The 22,875-nt window shown below is 37.1% G+C and overlaps 2 protein-coding genes across 9 annotated transcripts in view; one reads left to right on the plus strand and one right to left on the minus strand.

The window, feature by feature from the left end:
• LOC106882203 (nuclear receptor coactivator 5) overlaps positions 1 to 18,918 on the minus strand; it is a 92,750-nt gene extending 73,832 nt beyond the window's left edge. For all 5 annotated transcript variants that reach the window (XR_001410971.2, XM_014932818.2, XM_014932812.2 and 2 more), the window contains exons 1-2: positions 18,784 to 18,918; positions 3,744 to 4,007 (exon numbers count right to left, since the gene is read on the minus strand). Coding sequence is in view for 4 of the 5 variants with exons in the window: in XM_014932818.2 (XP_014788304.1) it covers positions 3,744 to 3,993 (250 nt within the window). In the remaining variant the exon portion in view is untranslated. The remainder of the gene's footprint in view (positions 1 to 3,743; positions 4,008 to 18,783) is intronic.
• Positions 17,811 to 22,875, plus strand: part of LOC106882230 (nuclear envelope phosphatase-regulatory subunit 1) — a 51,481-nt gene continuing 46,416 nt past the window's right edge. Inside the window, exon 1 of one of the 4 annotated variants that reach the window (XM_014932850.2) lies at positions 17,811 to 17,949. In XM_014932850.2, coding sequence (XP_014788336.1) covers positions 17,880 to 17,949 — 70 coding nt within the window. In that variant the 5' untranslated portion in view covers positions 17,811 to 17,879. Of the gene's footprint in view, positions 17,950 to 18,909; positions 18,996 to 22,875 lie in introns of those variants that run through there. The other 3 variants (XM_014932860.2, XM_014932842.2, XM_014932834.2) reach the window with 3 other exon arrangements.

The raw sequence follows: 22,875 nt of genomic DNA on the forward strand, positions 1-22,875 counted from the left end.
ATATATATATATATATATATACATATATCTACATATATCATCATCATTTAACGTGATACACATATATGCTAATATATATACACATATTAGCATTTTTTCACTTATTTATTCTTATTCATTTGTTTATTTTGATTACTTATACATACGAGTGTAATCAATTAATAAATATAGACGAATGCCTACAGGCTGATGTTTGTTGATTGATTATCCTCTCCATCTTCTTATGTGCCCTACACACACACACACATATATTCTGTTATTTCCCTCTTTATTCCCTATCTTTTCCACAATCATTCAAACTCAAATATTTTCTCACACCATCTCCGATGAAGAGATATCCATAATATCCCAGAAACAGCTATAAGACTATTTCATTATAAATGTCCTGAAAACTCCTCACAGCCTTGTCTAATATATATATGCATGCTAATACAAGACTCACGTTTAGACTCCTCACTCATATCATTATCGAACCAAGAGTTTAACGACGATCTATCCATAGCACTTACTTAGCATTACCTGACACTCTTTGGGTCTTCTAGACATTAATACCTCTCATTAATACCCCTTGGTTCCTCTCTAATACAAGTCCTTATTTCAGGTAACGCTTTCATAATGGATAAACAATTCCTTGGCATTTCTCATAAGGACATACTTATTCCTTCACAAAAGTCTTTCCTCTTACTCCACCTTACTAAAACTAAGGATCTCATCCAAAGAATATGATGGAAAGCTTTCTTCCATAACAATCAAACATACCGAAGCAATAATAACACCAACACATACAACCTCCAATCATATAAATATGAACTGGTATTGGAACTTACACACCAAGTACAGGAAACTTTTTAACCACTTCTGTACAGCGTTTTCCTTGAATAATGGAACTGCAACTACAATATCTTTATATACCTGATTTCTACTTCAATTCTCTTATTTCCCTCTATATTCCCCATCTCCTCTTTTTCCACAATAATTCGAACTCAAATATTTTCTTACACCTTCTCTGATGAAGGGATATCCATAATATCCCGGAAACAGCTGTTAAACTATTTCATTATAAATGTCCTGAAAACTCCTCACAGCCCTGGATTTGTTATCTCATTCTGTCTAATATATATATATATATATATATATATATATATATGTGTGTGTGTGTATATACACATACATGTACACACACACACACACACACATATATATGTATAAAAATTGACAGAATGAAATAAAAAAACCAAGGCAGTAAATAGATTTCATAACATTTATTAAGAAAAGGTCTATCAGCTGTTTCTCGGATATTTTATATATCCTTTCATCAGAGATGGTGCGGGAAAATGTTTGAATATTAATTATTGGAGAGAAGATATGAAATACAGCGGGAAGTAAGAGAATGAATATAGAAGTGAGATAAATAAGGATATTTTATTTGGAGTTCCACAATATCCTTATGTATCTCACTTCTATATTCATTCTCTTACTTCCCTCTGTATTTCATATCTTCTCTACAATAATTAATACTCATTTTCTCGCACCATCTCTGATGAAGGGATATATAAAATATCCCAGAAACAGATGTAAGACCTTTTCTTGATAAATGTCATGAAATCTATTTACTGCATTGGTTTTTTTAATCTCATTCTGTCAATTTATATATATGCATGCTGATACATGACCCATGTTGGACTTCTCACTCGTATCATTATTGAGCCTGGAGCTTAACCATGGTCTATCCATAGCACTTAGCGTTCATCCAATACCTTTTGGGTCTTCCTGACACCAATACTTTTCACACACACACACACACATATACATACAGGGCTGTGGAGTTGAAGCAAAATACTTTGACTCCTCTTTATGTAATTAAGTGATTGCGGTCTACATATCTCAAAGCATATGCATACGCTTGTACTTTTAGTAGGCCTATATGTTATAACTGGTTTATATTAAAGAATAAAGATATTTTGAGTTGGAGCCAGTATAGTTTTACTGACTGTGACTCAAGTTACCCCTTAATTGTTTCCGACTCCGACTCCACAGCCCTGCATATATATATGTATACACACACATATATATTGGTCTGTTCATTTTATGTCAGTTTTTCCAGGCTAGCATATGTAAGACAAATACATATCATTGAGGTGTTATTTAAAGCTAGATGTCCTTCCTGTCACTAACCCTTAGCTGTTTATCAAGTAAAAGAGTTTTCATTCCACTTGGTTTTGACTGCAGGCTACCAGACAAATTGTTAGTAATGTCAGTGGCACCATCCATGACTCGGTGATCACACACACACACAAAAGAGTCTATAATAACATTACCTTTACCACTTTATCAAAAGAATATTCCTTGTTTATGTGATATTCATTTATTCACAATGTCTCCTCATCCCGTCTCTCAGTATATATCTATCAGTCATTCACCCCTTTGTTTTTCTATGCTAACATGTCTTATACTGGAAGGATTTTTTTGGCTGGATGCTCTTCCTGTTGGTAACTCTGAACTGTTTTTCAAGTAATGGACTTTTGTATTCTACAAGATCTAATCAATAGTTTGTTCCCCAGGTGACCTAATTAACAGTGGAGATAGGTAATCTGAAAACACAGTCGCCAGAGTGAGAACAGAATGGAAAAAGCTCAGAGAGCTAGTACTTCTGCTGGCAACAAAATGCCTCTCCCTCAGTTTAAAGAGCAGATTGTATGAAGTCTGAAGGTAAAGTCCAATGTTACATGAATTTGTAAATCAAAGGATTTTCAAAGATTAGGCGAAAAAAGCATACTTTGCTGGATGTGTAATGTTAGTGTGCATTAATAATGAAGTACAGATGACTTGAGAAAAAAGCTTTGTATAAGAGAAATCAGATATAGTATGTAAGAGAGAAAACTGTGTATGTGCATGCGATACAAAAGGAAGATGACAGCCAAGCAATCAAAATGGATGATGCCTGTGAAAGAAGAAGATCTAGAAAGACATGGAACACAGTTGTGAAAACTGATCTCAAGATGCTGAACCTCACAAAAGAGAGGACAAGGAAATGCAACAATTGGTGACATCCAGTGCTAGGGAAAACCTCCATTCTTGTGTAAGTATGGCAGAGTGAATGGGTTGTGATGGTGGCTCATGCTGCATTCATCTTCCAATCTTCTGATTCTCTTTCTCTCACTGACCCTTCTTTTGCAGCTTCACCATCACTCAACATTCTCACTTTCCTACATCTTCTTCTCACTCTCTTCTGTGCATATGTAGGAATCAAGTGTTATCCTATATGGGGCATAACAGTTGATTCCCTGCAACTCAATATACCCCATCATCTGTATCATGCAGTCCCTCTTTCTTTCAGTCACCCCTAATGCTACTATTTGTCTTCCCTTTTTCTACATTTCCAATTCTTCTGTTTTTCAAGTAATGGACTTTTGTATTCTACAAGATCTAGTCAACAGTTTGTTCCCAGGTGACCTCTGGTACTCTCTCCACTACCACCCTCTCATCTGTTTCTCTTATTACACTAACTTCTCTCTACACCATGCCAAATACCATCACTCTCTCTCCTATTTTCCCTCTCAATTGTAGGGCCCCTTTGGTCTTGTAATACTTCTGATATTGTTCTTCAATTCAATGTGAAATTGCAGTGATGTTAAGTGATGGGAACATAAACAAGCCAACACCAGTTGTCAAACACAAACATGCACACTCATATAATATATAAAATAATTTAATAAATTTTAAACTGAAGATACAAAACTCACATGTTATTTTTCCATATTTTCCAAATTTCTCTCTCAGTACAGAGCTATGCAAATTAGGTGGTAAATTCCCAACATATATGCGTGTTCCTCGATATCCAGGCCTTCCAAAGTTCATCACACCTCTGTCTGAATTGTTGCCATCGTTTGGTCGACGGCCTCGATTTTCCATCGGGAAATTACGTTTTATATTATTTGGGCCTTTGTTATCTTTATCATGAGAAGGGCCACGATTATCAGTGAGATTACTCATTGCATACGCAACACCTGCAACAAATCAAAAACAATCATAATAATAACAATGATTTACAGGTTATTTAAATATCTTGTTAAAATCAAATACTACAATTTTAAACAACGGCGCATGTTAGTGATGAAACAGACAATCTAATATGGATGATAAAGATGTTGCACCTAATAGACAACATTAAAATATCAGAGTTTAATTTCCAACTAGAACCTATAGGGGACATATTTTTGAAGAACTGTTAACCGAAGGGACCAGCCTGAATCTTTTAACTAATCTAACCGAAGGGACCAGCCTGAATCTTTTAACTAATCTAAAACCATATAAACTAAGATGAGATATTACAATAATTAAAGTTTCCAAACATTTAACCTCATCTTTTGTGGTATCCATTCTTGAATACATAGTGTGTTTTAGGTTTGATTTGAACTCAAAATCTATTCGTTTAAATGAAATGTATCAAAATCTTAATCCACAATGTCACCTGTATATGTACAAATTATTTGTGCCTTTGGTGGATATTTCAGTTCAATTTTCAATATTGGCAACTATCTTTATCTTTTACTTGTTTCAGTCATTAAACTGCGGCCATGCTGGGGTACTGCCTTGAAGAATTTTAGGTGAATGAGTTGACCCCAGTGCTTATTTTTTTAAAGTCAGGTATTTATTCTGTTGGTCTCATTTACCAAACCACAAAGTTAAAGGGATGTAAATATACCAACACCAGTTGTCAAAGAGTGGTGGGGGACAAATACACACAAACATGACAGGCTTTGGTTGCCTGAGGCTATAACAGAAGATACTAGCCAAAGTGCTATGCAGTGGGATGGAACCCCAAATCATGTGGTTGGAAGGCAAGCTTCTTACCATACAGCCACACATGTGCCTATATTGAAGTCATCACTAAAAAAAAATCTACTGAATAGTTTGAAAAACATTTAATTATTCATGAGAATACTTTGAAGACTAGCTTTGCAAAGAAGTTGATTATTCTAAATATTTGTACAGTATCCCATTTTGTATTCTCATGGTAATGGGTTCAAATTATCTATCAACAATTAAACTAACAGAATTCATGTTAAGATGTTTTGCTTCAGGTCTGCCCCAACTTGGCAGATCTATGATTAAAAACATTACTGTTTCTAATGTGTAGTTTCTTAAATAAAACAGTGTTTTTCATGGGGATGCTTAAATGCTTCTTCTTTTGCTGAGTGGGTAGGATATTAAAATAGAACAGTGTTGTGTTTTTTTAGGAGGGGGACATAGACTATAAGTTCCCATATTGTTTACTCATTATACATGCAAAACAAATACATTAAGATACTAATATACAAATTTTTAATTTCGCACATGCGCATTGTTTGTTTTTGATTTAATCAACTACACAGTCAGGCACCGTCTGTGAAAAAAACAGCACCATGACACAAGTCACCCTGTCAGAAATTTGGGAACAACATGCTGTACTGCTTGGCATTCGTGCAGGAAGCTCCAATATGAACATTTCAGAGTGTTTGGATATCAATTAGAGGACAGTGCAGAGGATTTGGAAAAAGTTGGATGAGCCTAATGGTGATTACGAAGGTATGGCAGCTTGGAAAACTCACTCTGATAAGAAAAGAACTCCTGAATTTGTCAGTGAAATCCAGGCCATGATTGACAACAATCCCTCCAAGTCAATCAGGTCCATTGCCAGGGAGTGTCTGAGTTTCTTATCAGGCAGGTAGCATATGAAGACATTTGGTATTCCTCATACAAGATGAGAAAGGGCCAATTTTTATCCCAAGCCATCGAGGACAAGAGGAAAGATTGCACTATGAAGCTTTTGAACAAACTCAAACATCCTCTCCAACTAAACATACTTAGATTTTTCTCAGACAAGAAAAATTTCTGCGAGGATCAGATGGTGAACACACAGCACAACCATTGGCTTGCTGTGTCTCCAAAACGTACTGAGAGTGATAAAAATCAAACATCCAGTCAACATCATGGTGTTTGAAGTGATCACTAGTGATGATGTTATGCCTCCATTCATCTTCCCACACAGCCTCAGACTCAACATGGAAGCCTACATCAAGTGCCTGGAGGAGGTAGTGCTACCATGGGTGAAGAGGGTGGCTGCTGGAAGACCCTATGTCTGGCAACAGGACTCTGCACCATGCCACACAAGCAGCCCTGTCATGGCTGTCTGACAATTTCTGCAACCACATCACTCCTAACATCTGGCCACTTAACCCCTCAAACTGCAACCCCCTTTATTATGTGTGGTGGGTGTAGTTGAGCGAGAGACCAACAAAACTCCTTGTAACACCAAAGATGAATTGAAGGCAAGGATTATGGCAGCATTCACCAACTTAAACGAGGAGGCCGTCAAGAAGAGTTGCAGAAGATTCCAAAATCGCCTGGAGGTCGTGGTTGAAGCCATAGGTGATTTTATTGAATAAATTTACTCTTTAATATTTCAATATATTTTTATGTAAGTTTGATAAATATATCTATTAAAATGAGATGTCATTGTTAGTTTCATTTTTGCGTAATTTAGACAACAATGTATTCACACTGTATATCCGCAGACAAAGTAACATTTTCCCAGTTGGACAGTTTAACAAGATCTAAAGAAGAACAGAACAAAAGCATTTCATCATCATCGTTTAACATCCGCTTTCCATATTGGCATGGGTTGGACAGTTTGACTGAGGACTGGCAAGCCAGGAGGCTGCACCAGGCTCCAATCTGATCCGGCAGGTTTCTACAGCTGGATGCCCTTCCTAATGCAAACCACTCCAAGAGTGTAGTGGGTGCTTTCATGTACCTGAACAAACACATTGAGGGGCTACATTAATGTCTAAATGTAATTGTTGTAGAGTTAAAGTAAAATATTTTCTGTCTATTCAGTTTTCTCTCCCTTCCTTCCAGCTGTGTTTTAGGTCTGCCACACTTCATTTTTAAACATCTCTCCTAACTGATTTCATTCTTAACACTCTCTCATCCATATACTCTCTTAACTCTGACCTCTATGCCACTGTTCATTACCCTCCACATCTCTCCACTTTCAGATCAATCTATAGATTTATGATAGTGCTGCTATCCACCCCTCCTTCCTGAAACACTTCTTTCTCTCTTACCTCCCCACTGATAGTGACCATCAACCTCACCTCAACTTTTGATGATCACTTACTACATCCACTTGTAGCCCCATCTCTAACCATTTGTCACTCTCCTCTCAAACTCTTATGAAATTGTCCACAATTGCCTTCCTTCTTGATTCACTGTCTATATTCTTCCTTACACTCACATTCTTGTACCATGACAGTATGCTCTCACACACCAACTTTATCTCCATTCCAGCTACTCTCACTCACCCTCACATAATGCAAGGTAGTCATGTATTGTCTCCAAAGCCAGACACCTGTGCTTATCACTCTATTATACTTTAACCCTTGCACCTGGCATAAAATCACCTCTTACTCACTCAGTTGAGGAGGCTTTTTGCTTTTCATAATCTGGCAAGTTACTTGGTGACCTCATGGTGTCACAAAAAGAAAGAAAGAGGCACCTAGCACATTTTGTAAAGTGGTTGGTGTTAGGAAGAGCATTTAGCTGTAGAAGCCACGACAAAGCTGACACTGGGACTTGACACAGCATTGTGCCTCTTTAGAGCCTGTTCAACCAGGAAAATGGGCATTAACTGATAATTTTAATGCACTTGATAAATAATGTAGGCTTTGTTAATTAATGCTGATAAAGAATGTAAGAGGCATGTTAATGTACAAACATGGCTATTTATTAATTGGGGAACATTTTGTGAGAAGAGCTGCTTATTTATAAAAAACCGTTGTGTCCCTTCACTGTCTTTTTGTATCATGTCAGTGATACTTTTTAATTTGATTCTAGCAATGTTCCCTTTAACCCTTTTGTTATCATATTTCTGTTGAAATACACTGCCTTTGTTTTAATTTTGAAAATGATGAATTTAGTAAAATAACTTAGTCATTATTAAGCTGGTGCTTGGAAAAAAAAATTAACATGAAATCTTGAAGGAAGGTTTTAATTTAGATGACTTTAAACAAGAAGTTAATATCACAGAACCAGGGCCGATCTCAAGCAGGATTGTACCCAAAGGATTAAGCTGTACTCTTGTGTATGCACAAGTCCTAAAACTAGCGCACAAAGGGAAAAAAGTGTGCACACACGGTTTGCAAGATGAAATCAAATTATTTTAATTGAAGATGGTTACTTGCAACGATGTGCACATACTTTGCAAAGACAAAATTTACACACCAGCAAATTTCTGTACATAGCCACAATAAAAATTAGAGAGAACATATCAGGAACTTTGCCATAACACGATTTACTACAATTATTTGGGAACATACAAACACTGAGGTACTATTATTTGTGACAATGTGAACAGAAGGGGAATGATGACCAAGAGAGTAAAAACTGAGAGTATGAGTATGAGCCTAATGGGAGGGGAAAACTGATAGGATGGGATGGGAGGATGTAATGGAAGAGAGACAGTAATAGCTACACATTAGTAGTTGACAGGAGGTTGAATAGGAAACAGCATGGGCAGCATAAGGGGATAGAACTAAACGTGGGTAGTGCTAAGGGCGAGTTGAGGATGATGGAAAAAGAAGATTCAAATAGGGAAGAATTGATGCTATCCTTTATTACACAGGATTGTAATGAGAGTGAGGGAGAGTGGAAGTGAAAACAAATACAGAGATACTATGTTCATTTATTTGTGAACATACACACTAAGGTACTATAAGTATTTATCTGAATATCATTTGATGGATATTTGTCCTCATCTTGTTTGTTGTTAACATGTTTCAGCTGATATACCCTCCAGTGTTCATCAGGTGTCTTGGGGAAATTTTGAACCTGGATTCTCATTCCTAAGGTATTTTTTCGATATTATTATTATTATTATTATTATTCAGGTCACTGCCTGGAATCGAACTCGGAATCTTGGGGTTAGTAGCTCGTGCTCTTAACCACTATGCCAAGAATAGCCTGGGCAAAGTTCAGAGAGCTCCTACCTCTGCTGGTAACAAAGGGCCTCTTGCGTAGAGTGAAAGGTAGACTGTATGATGCATGTGTGCGAACAGCCATGCTACAAGGCAGTGAAACATGGACTGTGACTGCTGAGGACATGCAAAAGCTTGTAAGGAATGAAGACAGTATGCCCCACTGGACGTGTAATGTCAGTATGCACACATGACAGAGTGTAAGCACCCTGAGAGAAAAGTTGGACATAAGAAGTATCAGATGTGGTGTGCAAGAGAGATGACTGTGCTGGTATGATCATGTGTTGCGTATGGATGAGGACAGCTTTGTGAAAAAGTGTAACACCCTAACAGTGGAGGGAACCTGTGGAAGAGGTAGACCTAGGAAGTCTCGGGATGAGGTGAAGTATGACCTTCAAACGTTGGGCCTCACAGAGGCAATAACAAGCAACCAAGATCTTTGGAGATATGTCGTGCTTGAGACCCAGCAAGCCAAGTGAAACTGTGACCGTGGCCTATACCAGTGTAGCATAACCAGTCCATTTAAGAGTATCCTTCAATCATTGGGCAATAAACTGCTTGAGAAGACCTGTTGAATCAAGTGAAATTACTGTCATGACTGATGCCAGTACCACCTGACTGGCACCTGTGCTGGTGGCACACAAAAAGTACCATTTGAGTGTGGTCATTGCCAGTGTCGCCTGACTGGCTCCCATACTGGTGGCAGGTAAAAAGCACCATTTGAGCATGGTCGTTTCCAGTGCCACCTGACTGGCTCCCATGCTGGTGGCATGTAAATAGCACCATAGAACGTGGTCGATGCCAATACTGTGTGACTAGCCTTCGTGCTGGTGGCACATAAAAAGCACCCACTACACTTTCGGAGTGGTTGGCATTAGGAAGGGCACCCAGCTGTAGAAAACTTGCTAGTCCTCAATCAAACTGCCTTACCCATGCCAATATGGAAAGCGGATGTTAAACGATGATGATGAAATGCTTTTGTTCTGTTCTTCTTTAGATCCTGTTAAACTGTCCAACTGGGAAAATGTTACTTTGTCTGCAGATATACAGTGTGAATACATTGTTGTCTAAATTACGCCAAAATGAAACTAACACTGACATCTCGTTTTAACAGATATATTTATCAAACTTACATAAAAATATCTCAAACTACTAGAGTAAAATTATTCAATAAAATCACCTTTGGCATCAACCACGAAAATGATGATTTATCTAAAAATAAAGACACCCCCCCATTCAACGAAGTATATTATTTGGCTGTGGGAAAAAACCCCCACTAAGGTTAATTTGAACTTTATCAAAGTTTGTCTGATGGATCCATCATCTAATGTCCTCTCTAGCAAATTTACTTTTAGCATGCACTGCAGAGAAGTGAGACAAAGAGAAAGAAAGCATGAAGAATTTAAATGACTTTATTATCTAGTGAAAAACTATACATTATAGGTCCACACACATACACACTTTAAAGGACCCTGCAGTTGGTAATAGTGGTAGAGAAATTCTAATCAATGCATATAAGAAAAAAGATTTAGGTATCTGTAGAATAGATACACAAGGATCAGTAATTCAAGTTGACAGCAATAATTAATTGATCAAGGGTATGAAAAGAGGGAAAGCTGCACATGTATCAGAAATAGTTGTAGAGATGCTCAAAATATCTGGAGGAGGAGGATATATGATTACAAACTGGATAGCTAACCAAGTTACATATGAAGGTGTATTCAACGGCTGGTGTAGTAGTATCATACTAAACTACTACATAGACAACAAAGATACATTACAGAGAGGAAATTATAGAGGAATCAAACTACTGAATCAGGTTATGAAGCTCAGAGAGAGATTTATAGCTCAATTAATCCATGAGAGAGTAGACTTAGATGAGATGCAGCTTGGTTTTATGCCTAGAAGAGGTACTATGGATGCAATCTTCCTAGTGAGGCACTCCAGAAGTACTTGGCTACGAGTAAACCACTATTCTTGGCACTCATTGACCTGAAGGTTTTTGACAAGAACCACATTCAATAATTTGATGGTCACTAAGGGAACTAGGTGCAGACATGTTGGCTTGTGAAAGCTGTTCAAGTTATGTACGAAGATGCAGTAAGTAAAATGTCAACAAATGATTTCATTGCAAAAAAATAGTGTGTGGATAAGAGTTCATCAAGGTTCAGTCCTTGGTTCCCTAACACCAACCACTTCAGAGAATGTACTGGGTGCTTTTTATGTGGCACCAAGTACCTTGCAAGACAAAAACCCCTCAGCTGGGAAGGGGGTGGCTTTGTGTCAATTGAGAGATTAAAGGTATTGAGGGCATCCAGCTGTAAAAACCAAGCCAAAACAGACTATGGAACCTGGTGTGGATCCAGGCCTTGCCAGTTCCTGTCAAACTGTCCAAACCCATGACTCAATGGAAAATGGATGTTAAATGATGATTATATATATTAGAGCAATAGAGAGAAATGAAGGGAAAGAGCACGTGATGGATAGATACCAAATATTTTCAAGTAAGAACTAAAATCTAAACAATGATTTCTAGCATCATGTCAGTATGAAGTGTGCATATATTAGAAACTTGAGATTAAATTAAGTAGGATGAGTTCAGAATGGGAGTTAAAAATAATGAAGTGTCAACTTATCTAAATCTTTAGAAATATCACTTGGCTTCCACTTATGGTGTGAGTGTATGTGTGTATATTTATATATAATCATCACCATTATCTAATATCTGTGTTCCATGTTAGCATTGCTGGACAGTTAGACAAGGATCCAATGAATCAACGACAGTATTGTACTCCAGTGTCTACTTTCGCATGCTTCCTATGGCTGGATGCCCTTCTTAATGTCAACCAGTTCACAGTGTGTACTAGGTGCTTTTTTGTACCACTGGTACTATCAAGGTCACCTCATGTAGCTTGCAAGTCAATAAACCCAGTGAGGGAGGATGTTGCCTCTGTATACTAGAAAGAGGTTAAGGTGGAAGGGAGGAAGTTAGAAAAGAGCATGTTTTTGTTGGAGAGGAGCTACATGACTACACATATTTAGGAGAGTGAGTGAGAATGAATTAGCTGAATCTACAAGGAGATAGACAGTGGTCCAGGTGGCATCTTAGGGAGCAGGAGCTGTAGTAGGTGGGGAAAATGGGGTTTGCAAGAGGAGAGGAGACAGGGGAAATGGAAAAGAGAGGCAGGCAACATCTGTAAAGATTGAGGGAAGCAGGTGCACGAGTTGGGAAGGCTACACAGATTCTACCTGTATGGTAGTATCTCTGTAGGATACCGCTGAAAGGGGGAGGAGAGAGACAGATAATGATGTGTTCTGCAGGAGCAGAATAGAGATAAAATGGGTATAATGCACGAGATAATTTAGTAGTCCAGGGAGAAGGAGAGCCACTGTAACATGTGAGTATGGAGAACAATAGTAATGGATAAAGAATGGTTAACAAGTGAGATGGTTCTAGGTTGCAAGAGAGAAAAGCCGTATCATGATGGTGTGGAGGTGAGGAGGGCAACACAAGGCAGGGATTGATTGATCAGGGTACTCATACACACACACACACAGAGTCCAACCCATGCATGCCAACATGGAAAATGGACCATTAAATGATGATACACTCAAGCACACACACACACACTTATATCATCATCATCATTTAACATCCACTTTCCATGCTGGCATGGGTTGGACGGTTTGACTAAAGGCTGGCGAGCCAGAAGGCTGCACCAGTCTCCAATCTGATCTAGCAAAGTTTCTACAGCTGGATGTCCTTCCTAACGCCAACCAAGAGTGTTGTGGGTGCTTTTACATGCCACTTGCACAGGAGCCAATCTGGCAACGACCACACAAATGGTGCTCTTTTTACGTGCCACCGGTACAGGAGCCCTGGCAATGATCATGCTTGGTGGTTTTAACATTCCACTGGCACAGGTGCCAATCAGGCATTACTGTCATCGGCCACAACAGCAGAAGCTGACTTCCAGAAGTCAGCTTTATCATATCAGGCAAGTTTTCATAAAAACCTCATACTGCCAAATATTGTGGTCCTTTGTCATTTCCTGCGAAGCTCAAGGGCCTGAGGTCAGCCTTTACCACATCTTCCTTGTCTACAGGCTCCAGCTACATTTAGTGATCAGCACATTTTTATACAACTGTCCTCATCCATACAAATCATGTGTCTATACCAGTACAGTCATCTTTCTTGCACACTACACGTGATTCCTCTTATGCCCAGCCTTTCTCTTTGCACATTTATACCATGACACTCACAATGTATATCTAATGGAGCATGCTAACTTCACTTCTTTCTGGTATTCTAATGTCCTCTGCATTCAAGGCCCATATCTCACTACCATGCAATATTGCAGTTTTAACGCAAGCATCGTATAATCAGCCTTTCACTCTGAAAGAAAAACCCTCTGTTACTAACAGTGGTAAGAACTTGGAACATTTTCCAGCCCATTCTTAATCTGGTTACTATGCTTTCAGTACAATCACCTCCCTTGCTAATTATATCTTCCAAGTAACAAAGCTTAAATGATCCACCTGGGTATTTAAGAGATTTAATTTTTGGAGCACTAGTGCATCTACCACATGTGAAGCCTACATTTTCAGAAAGTCTGCCAATGATTCTGCTACATCTCTTGTGCATCCACAGCTTACACTGAGTACAGTGTATGGAGTTTACACCAACTCTTTTTCTGCATACCAAGCAAGGTCATTTCCCTGAAGGTACCAGAGTCCTGTCTTCTTTCTTACTTACTAAAACCTTTATCGTTCCAGGATTACCTTAAGGCCTTTCAATTCTATGTTTAACTGCCATTCTTGGAATTTCTTCTCCAATTCCTCTATGGATTCAGTTATGAGGACTAGTCATTAGTGTACAGGGCAGCCAGTGTTAAACTCCTTTGTGATGGATAGGAGAGGGCTGAGAACCCTGATGGATTCTAACCCTCACACTAAATTCCTCACTGAAATTGTTGTTGACTCTTCACTTTATTGCATCTTTGTACACGGCTTGCAAAGCTCTCAAAAGCCATTTGTTAATACTTAATTTCCTTAGTGACCACTAGTTTACTGTATGTATGCATGTATGAATTTTTATATAAACCTGTAATCTTTCCTTCTTGCAAGTGGTTTGTTTCTAATTTTTTTAGTGAAAACATGTCTAGTCATGGGGAAATATTATCTTACTTGGAAAGATAATGGTGGAGTTGGTGATAGGAAGGGCATCTGGTTAAAGAAAATCTGCTTCAACAAATTGTCTGACCCATGCAAGCATGGATGTTAAAGATATATAATATATATATATACACACACACACACACAATATGTGGGATAAAATGACTTTGGGAAGAATGACAAGTGGATATTAGCAGCTCTAGTAAAGTTATGTGGTACATTACAGCTGGTGAGTGTAGGTATGTGTTGTCTGATAACAATCAGGTGTACATAGTGAAAATGTGGTAAACAGAGAATACAGTCTGGTTTGTTGAAGTAGTAGTTACATTTGAGCTAGCAACTTTGTAAGAAAATACATTAAAGTAGCCATATCCAAAAAATAAAGTTTCTCTCACAAGCATACACTAACAGTAAAGCAATGAAATAAAAGTGAGCTTTATTTTCAAATACTTTACCATTCATAATATTGGTGGTCTGGACAAAGCTTTCAACACTCTACTTGGTTGTCATATACTGTTTACAACATTCACAACCAGTGTTTTTGTTGAAGATTTGTTGCTATTTACTTTCTCTGTAAGATCCACTTATTTTCTAGGTTTGTGATGTTGGGATATCAACAAAAACTTATCTGTTCTATTAGTCAAGTTCATTTCCTTCTAGGTCTAGATTTTAAAGCTGTTGCCAACTTCAGGTATTTTTAAAATTTTGCTACAGTTACGGTTGTATTTCTGGGTTAGTAGCTGAGAATCAATTGTTTTACTCAGCTGAAATGTTAACTTCAATATACCAAGCACAAAGTGTACATGTTTGCAAATGTTACCTGCAATATCATCATGTAGCAAAGTAGCAATTTGTTACATTAAGATAATATACCTGAACTACTGATGGCTCTGCTATAAAGTTTTAAAGGAAGGAGAACCTGTTTGGAGCAACAGATGTATTTGCTAAATACACATATACATATCTAGTGTAAAATATCAATTATATAAATTACATACAGAAAAAAATGAATGGAAATAAACAGGACTGCAATAAGAGGAACTATAACAACTATCCATATAATTGATATACCTACTCTTCCTCATTGGCACTCATTTGAGTCTTTAACCCCACTGCATCACACAGACTGCAAGCTCTACTTCCTCCCAAGCTGTAACCAGTTGTTCTGGTTCCTTGCCAAAAGTTCTCTCAATTTTTGGAATTCTACCAAATATCTCCCCAACCATAATGGTTCTGTATGTACCTCCACAGAGAAAGCTTCAATGTTTTCATACTTGGCAAAACTCTACAAGAACTTCTTATATCTATTCTACCAAGCTTATCACTACCTATATATACATATCAAGTATAAAAATGCTTTTGGTTACTCCACACCAACAAGAGCAATGACTCCGACAACATACTCTCCATTAATCTCAAACAGTGATATACCCTTGCCACATCTCTTCAAAATTTCTTTTTCTATAGAAATCTACTCTGGTTTTTGGAAACATGCTATAGTGTGTTCCATCTCCAGGAAGGTAAACTTCTATAATCTGTCAACTATCAATCTGTTGCTCTCACTTCCAACAACTCAGGAAGCCATGGAAACAGTTGCAAACAACTTCTCTCCTTAGCAAATCCTACAGAGCCAGGTCTGCAGGAGCCTGCTTTTCATTGTCATTTACAGAAGTTCACACTTCTGGCTCCACTTGACTCTAGACTCTTAATCATGGATTAGAAGCTTCCTGTTGGATGATACTCATACAGCTTTTTTAGACAAGGTTATCTTTGACTTGCACTTCATCAACTCAAGTGTACTCCTAAAGCTTGATTATATCACTCATACTATTTAGCACATAATTGATCAACTTATCTTCAACAAAATTCATTCCTATGCAAATAATACCACTCTTCATTCCTCACCCACTAGGTATCATACAAGACTTCATAACTCCTGATCCTTTCTGGTTTTCTCACTCTCATAATTTATCAAAAATTGTGCTCTAAAGAATAGTCTTCCTGTTTATAGCAAGATACTTCAGCCCAAAACTAGTGAGACCCACAATGGAATTTTGGTTCCACATTTGAGATGGTGATGTTGCTATACATGAAAACATCCCAGAATGCATTAGAAAAACCTAGCTGATTAGCAGGAACTCATCATCACCCTACTACAACCTCTAACCCACAGGTACAGCATCTCTTCAATCAGCCTAATCTACTATTAATACAACCATGCATCCTGAAAAACTAGTTGCATACCACTTCCGCTAAAGCTTAATTGCCTCTCCCAACAGGCACCACACTAACCACTATGCCTAACCCATCCTCCTCTCTAGAACTGACTTCCCACAAATATTGACTTGTATGTTTAAGCTGATTCGACTAGGCAGTCCTTTCCTAATGACTGGACAGACAAAATGAGAAAAAAAAAAAAAAAAAAAAAAAAAAAAATCTACCAAATACTTAAGTCTTTCTGACAGTTCTCCTTTGAACCAATGAGAGAACTTTTATGTGGTCCCCCAACTTGCAAGAAATAGTGACCGAACCTCCTTCAAATCACACCATCTTAAACTATGCTTTCCTGGATTTTTATTCTTATACTTTTTTTCATATTCACTTCCACGGTTCCTCTAGCCAGGTACCTTCATCATTTCTCCACGACTTGCTCATTTCCCATCATTCCCTGCAATTCCATGTTCTCCACTTTCTGAACTAAATGCAAGACTTCAACTTTTTAGAACAGTAAGATTGTATTATGTTCATAACTTTCTCTTACATAGAGTAGCAAAAATAAGTTTTAACTAAGAATCAAAACTGGATGACAGAACCTGCTCAGTAAAAGCTCATGTTACTAATAGCAAGCAAACTGCCCATTCAAAAGAGCATACGTAACTCATTTCTCTCCAGGCATGTATATTATTTTCAAAATCTTACTTATATTTCATAGCATGCCTTTTGTGTAGAAAAAATAAAATACATGTTTCTTACCGCAGCTACAAAAATCAAAATACTAATTAGGTCATAGAAATTATCTACTAGTGAGCCACTGAGCACACCATGAGTACTCAGACTATTAACTTCTGTACAGCTGAAGACAGAATTCCCAATCAATCTACCAGAGATCCTTAGCACTTTTTGTGAAGCTATTGCTTGCACTGACTATATAATATTGAAACTCCCACCAATTTCCATAACAATAGCGGTTACATCAGACTTCAATGTGACGTGTATAGTTTAGTGTTTGAACAAACTAGTTGCTTTTTCTACTCTGGAAGAACGAACTGCTACAGTCGAGACTTTAACAAGATCTGAACACAATTATAAATCAACAGGTGAACTATTTCAGTGTTTTGTTACTGAACCATCAGCTATTGGAGCCTTTTTATTCTGCTAGTTTTCTGCCTGTTGTCTAGTTGCTCAAGACGTGGTCCCAATAATACAGAAATTAGCTTAGGTACTATATTAGCATAATGGGTAACCTATAACTAATACTGATATTATTGTTAGTACTATTGCTATAATAGTTGTAGGTATCATTGGTATTAACTGTTGTTATTGTTTTTTATTTGATGCTGAAGAGAAGTTTTAGCCAGCTTTCTATTGGCTATATAAAGTCAGTACCGCTTCTATTGGTTGTTATATATAATATTGAGTAATCGTTATAACTATCCGACCGACCTACCAAGTTCTATCTCTATAGCCATGATGAGAAACAAATATTCAGATATACAAAGACATCCTCCGAATATTAAGGGGACAGTCGCATCAGAGGGTAGGTGATATGAATTTGTACGGACTAATCTTTTTTATAATTGCTTTCGTTGTTGTTGTAATTGGTTTAACATGTTTCGTAAAAATAACCACATATAGTCACTGTGGTGATGGGATGTGTCACGAAGGTATATTCTGGTAACATACAGCTCGTTATAGCTATTCTGTATGAAAAGAAAACCACTGCAAACCTTTGAAATATCGAATTTCATTTCAAATGCAGAAAACAGTGTGATAAGAATAATTTTTCTAGATATTTTTGTAGTAGTATCTCTTTAACGTTTTAATTATTTTACAAGATTAAATGCTTCGAAATACTGCATTAAGTAAATAAGACGTGCTACATTCAACACAGTTCATTTTTTTTTATAAACTATATTTTAACAGATCGATAAGTTGTGGATATATATTTATACATAGGCGATATAATATTGAAACAATACAGCAACGTGTTATAGGGGGGAAGTAGCTTTACTGATACCAATAACGAAAACAGTTACATTTTGGCCTCAATGGAAGGATTCTGGAAGCAACGACTTGTAATTTTAAGATTAAGTAGTGATAAGATGAAAAGCTAAATAAACGAAGTTTGGAAAGGATTACTAAAAGATGACAATGTTATAGACAGAATAGTAAAGTGACGGAGGGAGAGAGACGCCATTTTAGCAGTGCTAGGTTAGTGAGGCAACGATGGTAATTTCAACAGACATTATCGTTTATACTGCATTGATGTATGCTTTATAAAGGAAATAATTAATGAAATCACCATTCATTTAAACTAAAACCACTGCTTTTAATATAATATAAACGTTTGGCCAAGAAAACAAATACTTACGTCAGCTTCGGCTTAGAACCTAGATGAGGACGCTTGTGCAGTGTATGAAGAGAAACATTAGTGTTGATTGGTTGTTGCGTTTGTAGTTAACCAATGGTAGATGTCGTTAGATATCTGTGTGCGTGTGTGTATGTGTACACCAAACACAAGTGTCTACTATCGCATGTGGCCGACAGTTAAGAAGAAAAATATGTCTTTTGAACAAACAGAAGGTGAGAAAATACTCTCAACTTATCTTCCTTCTCCAAATTCTACCACTTCGAGCTTTACTGACCATTATATCCATTGGGTATGATTTCAGTCTTCTTCCGCGATTATATAAAGATGATCGTATTGTCTGTTTTAGAATATATATTTATATATATAATTTTCTTCCTTTCACTTTTAAAAATTCACCGAGTAAAACTATTACGGATATGTCAATTAAGATCGACAGATCCGTCACCGCAACCAAAACACGTATACTTTCTGTTAGTTTCGTTTATCCACTTGACCATGTTGTCGACAACAACAAGCAATTTAGCTAAAAATTACTAATTTTCTTCGATGAATTACGAATATTTGATTATTCATATTTTGTTCATTTTCAACGTTTTTGTGTGTGTTGCGTTGGCATTGAATCGAAAGTGTTTAACTGTAACAAAAAATAGGTTTTCTTTTTAAATAACAGTCATTACCATTCAAATGAATGTATTCGATCTCGGCACTTGTTAGTTTCCAGTTTGATTCTCCACCACCCAATCATATTTTCGTCTGTCTCTTATCCTTTATACTTCCTTACACATCAACCAAGACCCTTTTCCAGATGGAACTGTTATTTTGTACTGTTTACTACTAACTAGCACTTGGCTCTTTGCTTTGTTGATTGACCTTTAGTCCGTTTGACCATACTTCCTATTTTAGAACTTTTTTCTGCGGTTGTACGACAGAATTAAACAACCAGAATCGCGTCAGTAGCTAGCTAATAAAAGTTACCGCGGTCATTCAGTCCCAAACTTCTTTTCGTGTTATTGTGACAAGGACTATAGTTAAGAGAGAGAGAGAGAGAGTTGAGGACAGAGCTCTAAGTTCTAATTTGCACAGTATGTATATTCATCACTAGTTGATCCGTATCTTGTTTGTGGCACCCTCATGCAAAGCTTAAACAGCATCCTAGCGTTCTCGACACCACCAGACTTTTAGGCTTCCTCTATCTAGGCTGATAAATGCAGAGTCATTTGTTCTTAGCTAAGAATTTTTGTTTCAGTTATCCCACTAGAAATATGACCTCTATAGTTTAACATTCTGGTAAAACACCAAACTGCATCTTATCTGGACTAACCTTATCTATTTGCTACTAATTTCACTATGACTAAGTTTTTGGTTTCCGTATATTCAATTTTCTAGTTGTTATGTATATTAACCTCCCTCAAATTTAAACCTCATTATTTAGTGTCGAAGAATATAATCATCACCTAGGAGACGATGTTCACAGCCGTTTGGCCTGTCTTATTTCCTGTTAAGGATGAAATTCGGTTCGGCTTTCGTCTAAATGGTGCATGTCAAGTTAGTTGAATTATTGAAATTCGTGTTGCAAATTGCCAGATCATTTGCATAGTAAACACAAGAAATAAATGTTATTTCTCGAGTGATATCTATTAACTTCCACGTTCACAAATGTAACCATCTGTGTGTTTTCTGATTTAAATATTGAAGTCACTAACTGTAATAATGATGAATGATAAGATCACTATCATTTTTGAACTGATTTGTACATTTAAATATACGATGATCTAAGAATTTTTTCTGAATGCGTTTTACCAAAATAATAAATAAACAAACTTGGTTTAGAGCAGTGATTTTCTATGTTTATGTAATTCGGTACCTTTTTTTTTTTTTTTTTTTGATGAAAGACATTTTATAAACGCCACATCTCATGGAAACAACTGAATATTTTAATCTAACAGAATCTAATTTTGCATATTTGTTATCATTAGCCATGTTTCTATCTATTGATGACACAATGTACTATTCATATTCTAATTGTGACAAAGAATTTTTTTTTTAATTTTGAAAATGCATTTAAAATATATGTACCTGGTTTAGAGTTTGGAATATTGAAGTTATAGTTCTCAATATTTAAACTGGCATTTTATCATTTCCTTGACTACAGACAATGTTTTGAATCCTCAGCTTTTTGCAATCTCTCTTTCTAGCTACTCCGATCCATCCTTATATAATGTGGGCTGGCCATGTATCTCCTATTGGAAGATACCTGTACCTGTCCCTTTAAATTACATCTGGCATAAAATCACCCCCTCTCTTCTACACCCCTCTCAGTTGAGGCAGCTTTCTCATTGTCTTGCAAGCAACTTGGCAACCTCACTAGTGCTGGTGTCCTCAAAAAGAACAGAGTACACTCTGTAAAGTTTACCCTGTCAGAGTTTTTATTTGATAGAATTCTTACATTTTGATATTGTACACCTACCACATATGTACATTTCAGAGTGCCTCTTGGAAAAGACATCTGCTGCATCAACAATCCTTCTCTTGCCATACTCTCTGAATTTTAACCCACAAACATATTGAGTCCTTTCTTTGACGCTTTTATCATCATTACATTGACTGCTGCTCCCCTGAAAGTGGTCTTAACCCAGACACACCCTATCTCATTTAACTGAATGTATTTCCACTCCCTCTTGTCATCTTCACAGAATCTTATGACTCATTACCCATCTCTATTACTGTGCATCACTCTTTCTCTTTCCCTCTATTGCCCTCTCACCGACTCTGTCTACTATTCAGTTTCTCAGCCTATGCCTTCAGTGAACAACTACATCACAAAATAGTGAGGACTTAGTCTTATAAGATACAAAGCAACCTCACTAGTACTGCTGATAACATGATAAAATGAGCCACCCTCACCACCTGTAAAGTAGTTGGCAAATAGGTAGACGATGTAGGGTCTAGAGGGTAATTTAGTCTTGTTGCAGACATGACAATCTCCCTAGTGCTGGTGGCATGATAAAATGCGCCCAGTACACTCTATAAGGTGGTTGGTGATGGAAAGGGCATCCAATTATAGAAGCCAAGCCAAAAATGAAACCTACATGGTTCTCCAAACTAACAAGGCAGTAATTCTAAATAAAGAACTGACTTGGATTGTGTTGATCATCCAGTTCATTCCTTAATGGTAGACAGATCTAAACTGATGGTGATAATAATGATCTTAAACCAAAACATAAGGCAATGACATAACTTCAGCTACAACAGTAGCTCAACTAGTACTACTGATTATAAATAGCAGCCAAATTTCACTGAACACAATTTTTTATTATCTTAAAATGGAAAGAATGGATTGAATAGTATGATTCTGAATCATACTAATAAAACAACGGGGTAGCCATAATTGGAGTGCTTTTGATCAGTCAGGGTTAATCTGAACTTAGAGAACAATTCTAAAGGAGCAAAGTTCTGGAAAGGTTAGTTTTAATGAAAACTTTGGAAAGATTGGATAATGTCTGTGTTATTTATTTATTTAAAATATCTTCCCCCATCTCTTGTGTAAGTCAACCCTAATTGAGTAAATCAAAGGTATTCCAGTTATGGCTGTTGTAGAGTATAACTTTGAGAGAGATTAGAGACAGAGGGAGGAAGATAAGACCAAGTTTACATGAAATTTGTGTGTGAATCTCTCAAAAAGGAAATCTCTGTATTACATGTTCTTATGGTTTATTTTTGCAATCTGAAAGTTTTTATATAATCCAAATTAGTAGTGGGGGTGGGTGCGCTGAAAGTGTAGCTGCTAGAATAAGAATAGCCTGGGCAAAGTTTAGAGAGCTCTTACCCCTGCTGGCGACAAAGGGACTCTCACTCAGAGTAAAAGGCAGACTGTATGACGCATGCGTACGAACAACCATGCTACATGGCAGTGAAACATGGGCTGTAACTGCTGAGGACATACGTAAGCTCGCAAGGAATGAAGCCAGTATGCTCCGTTGGATGTGTAATGTCAATGTGAATACCCGTCAGAGTGTAAGTATCTTGAGAGAAAAGCTGAACATTAGAAGCATCAGTTGTGTGCAAGAGAGACGATTGCGCTGGTATGGACAT

Source organism: Octopus bimaculoides, chromosome 1 (genome assembly GCF_001194135.2).
Source record: "Octopus bimaculoides isolate UCB-OBI-ISO-001 chromosome 1, ASM119413v2, whole genome shotgun sequence".
Taxonomy (NCBI): domain Eukaryota; kingdom Metazoa; phylum Mollusca; class Cephalopoda; order Octopoda; family Octopodidae; genus Octopus; species Octopus bimaculoides.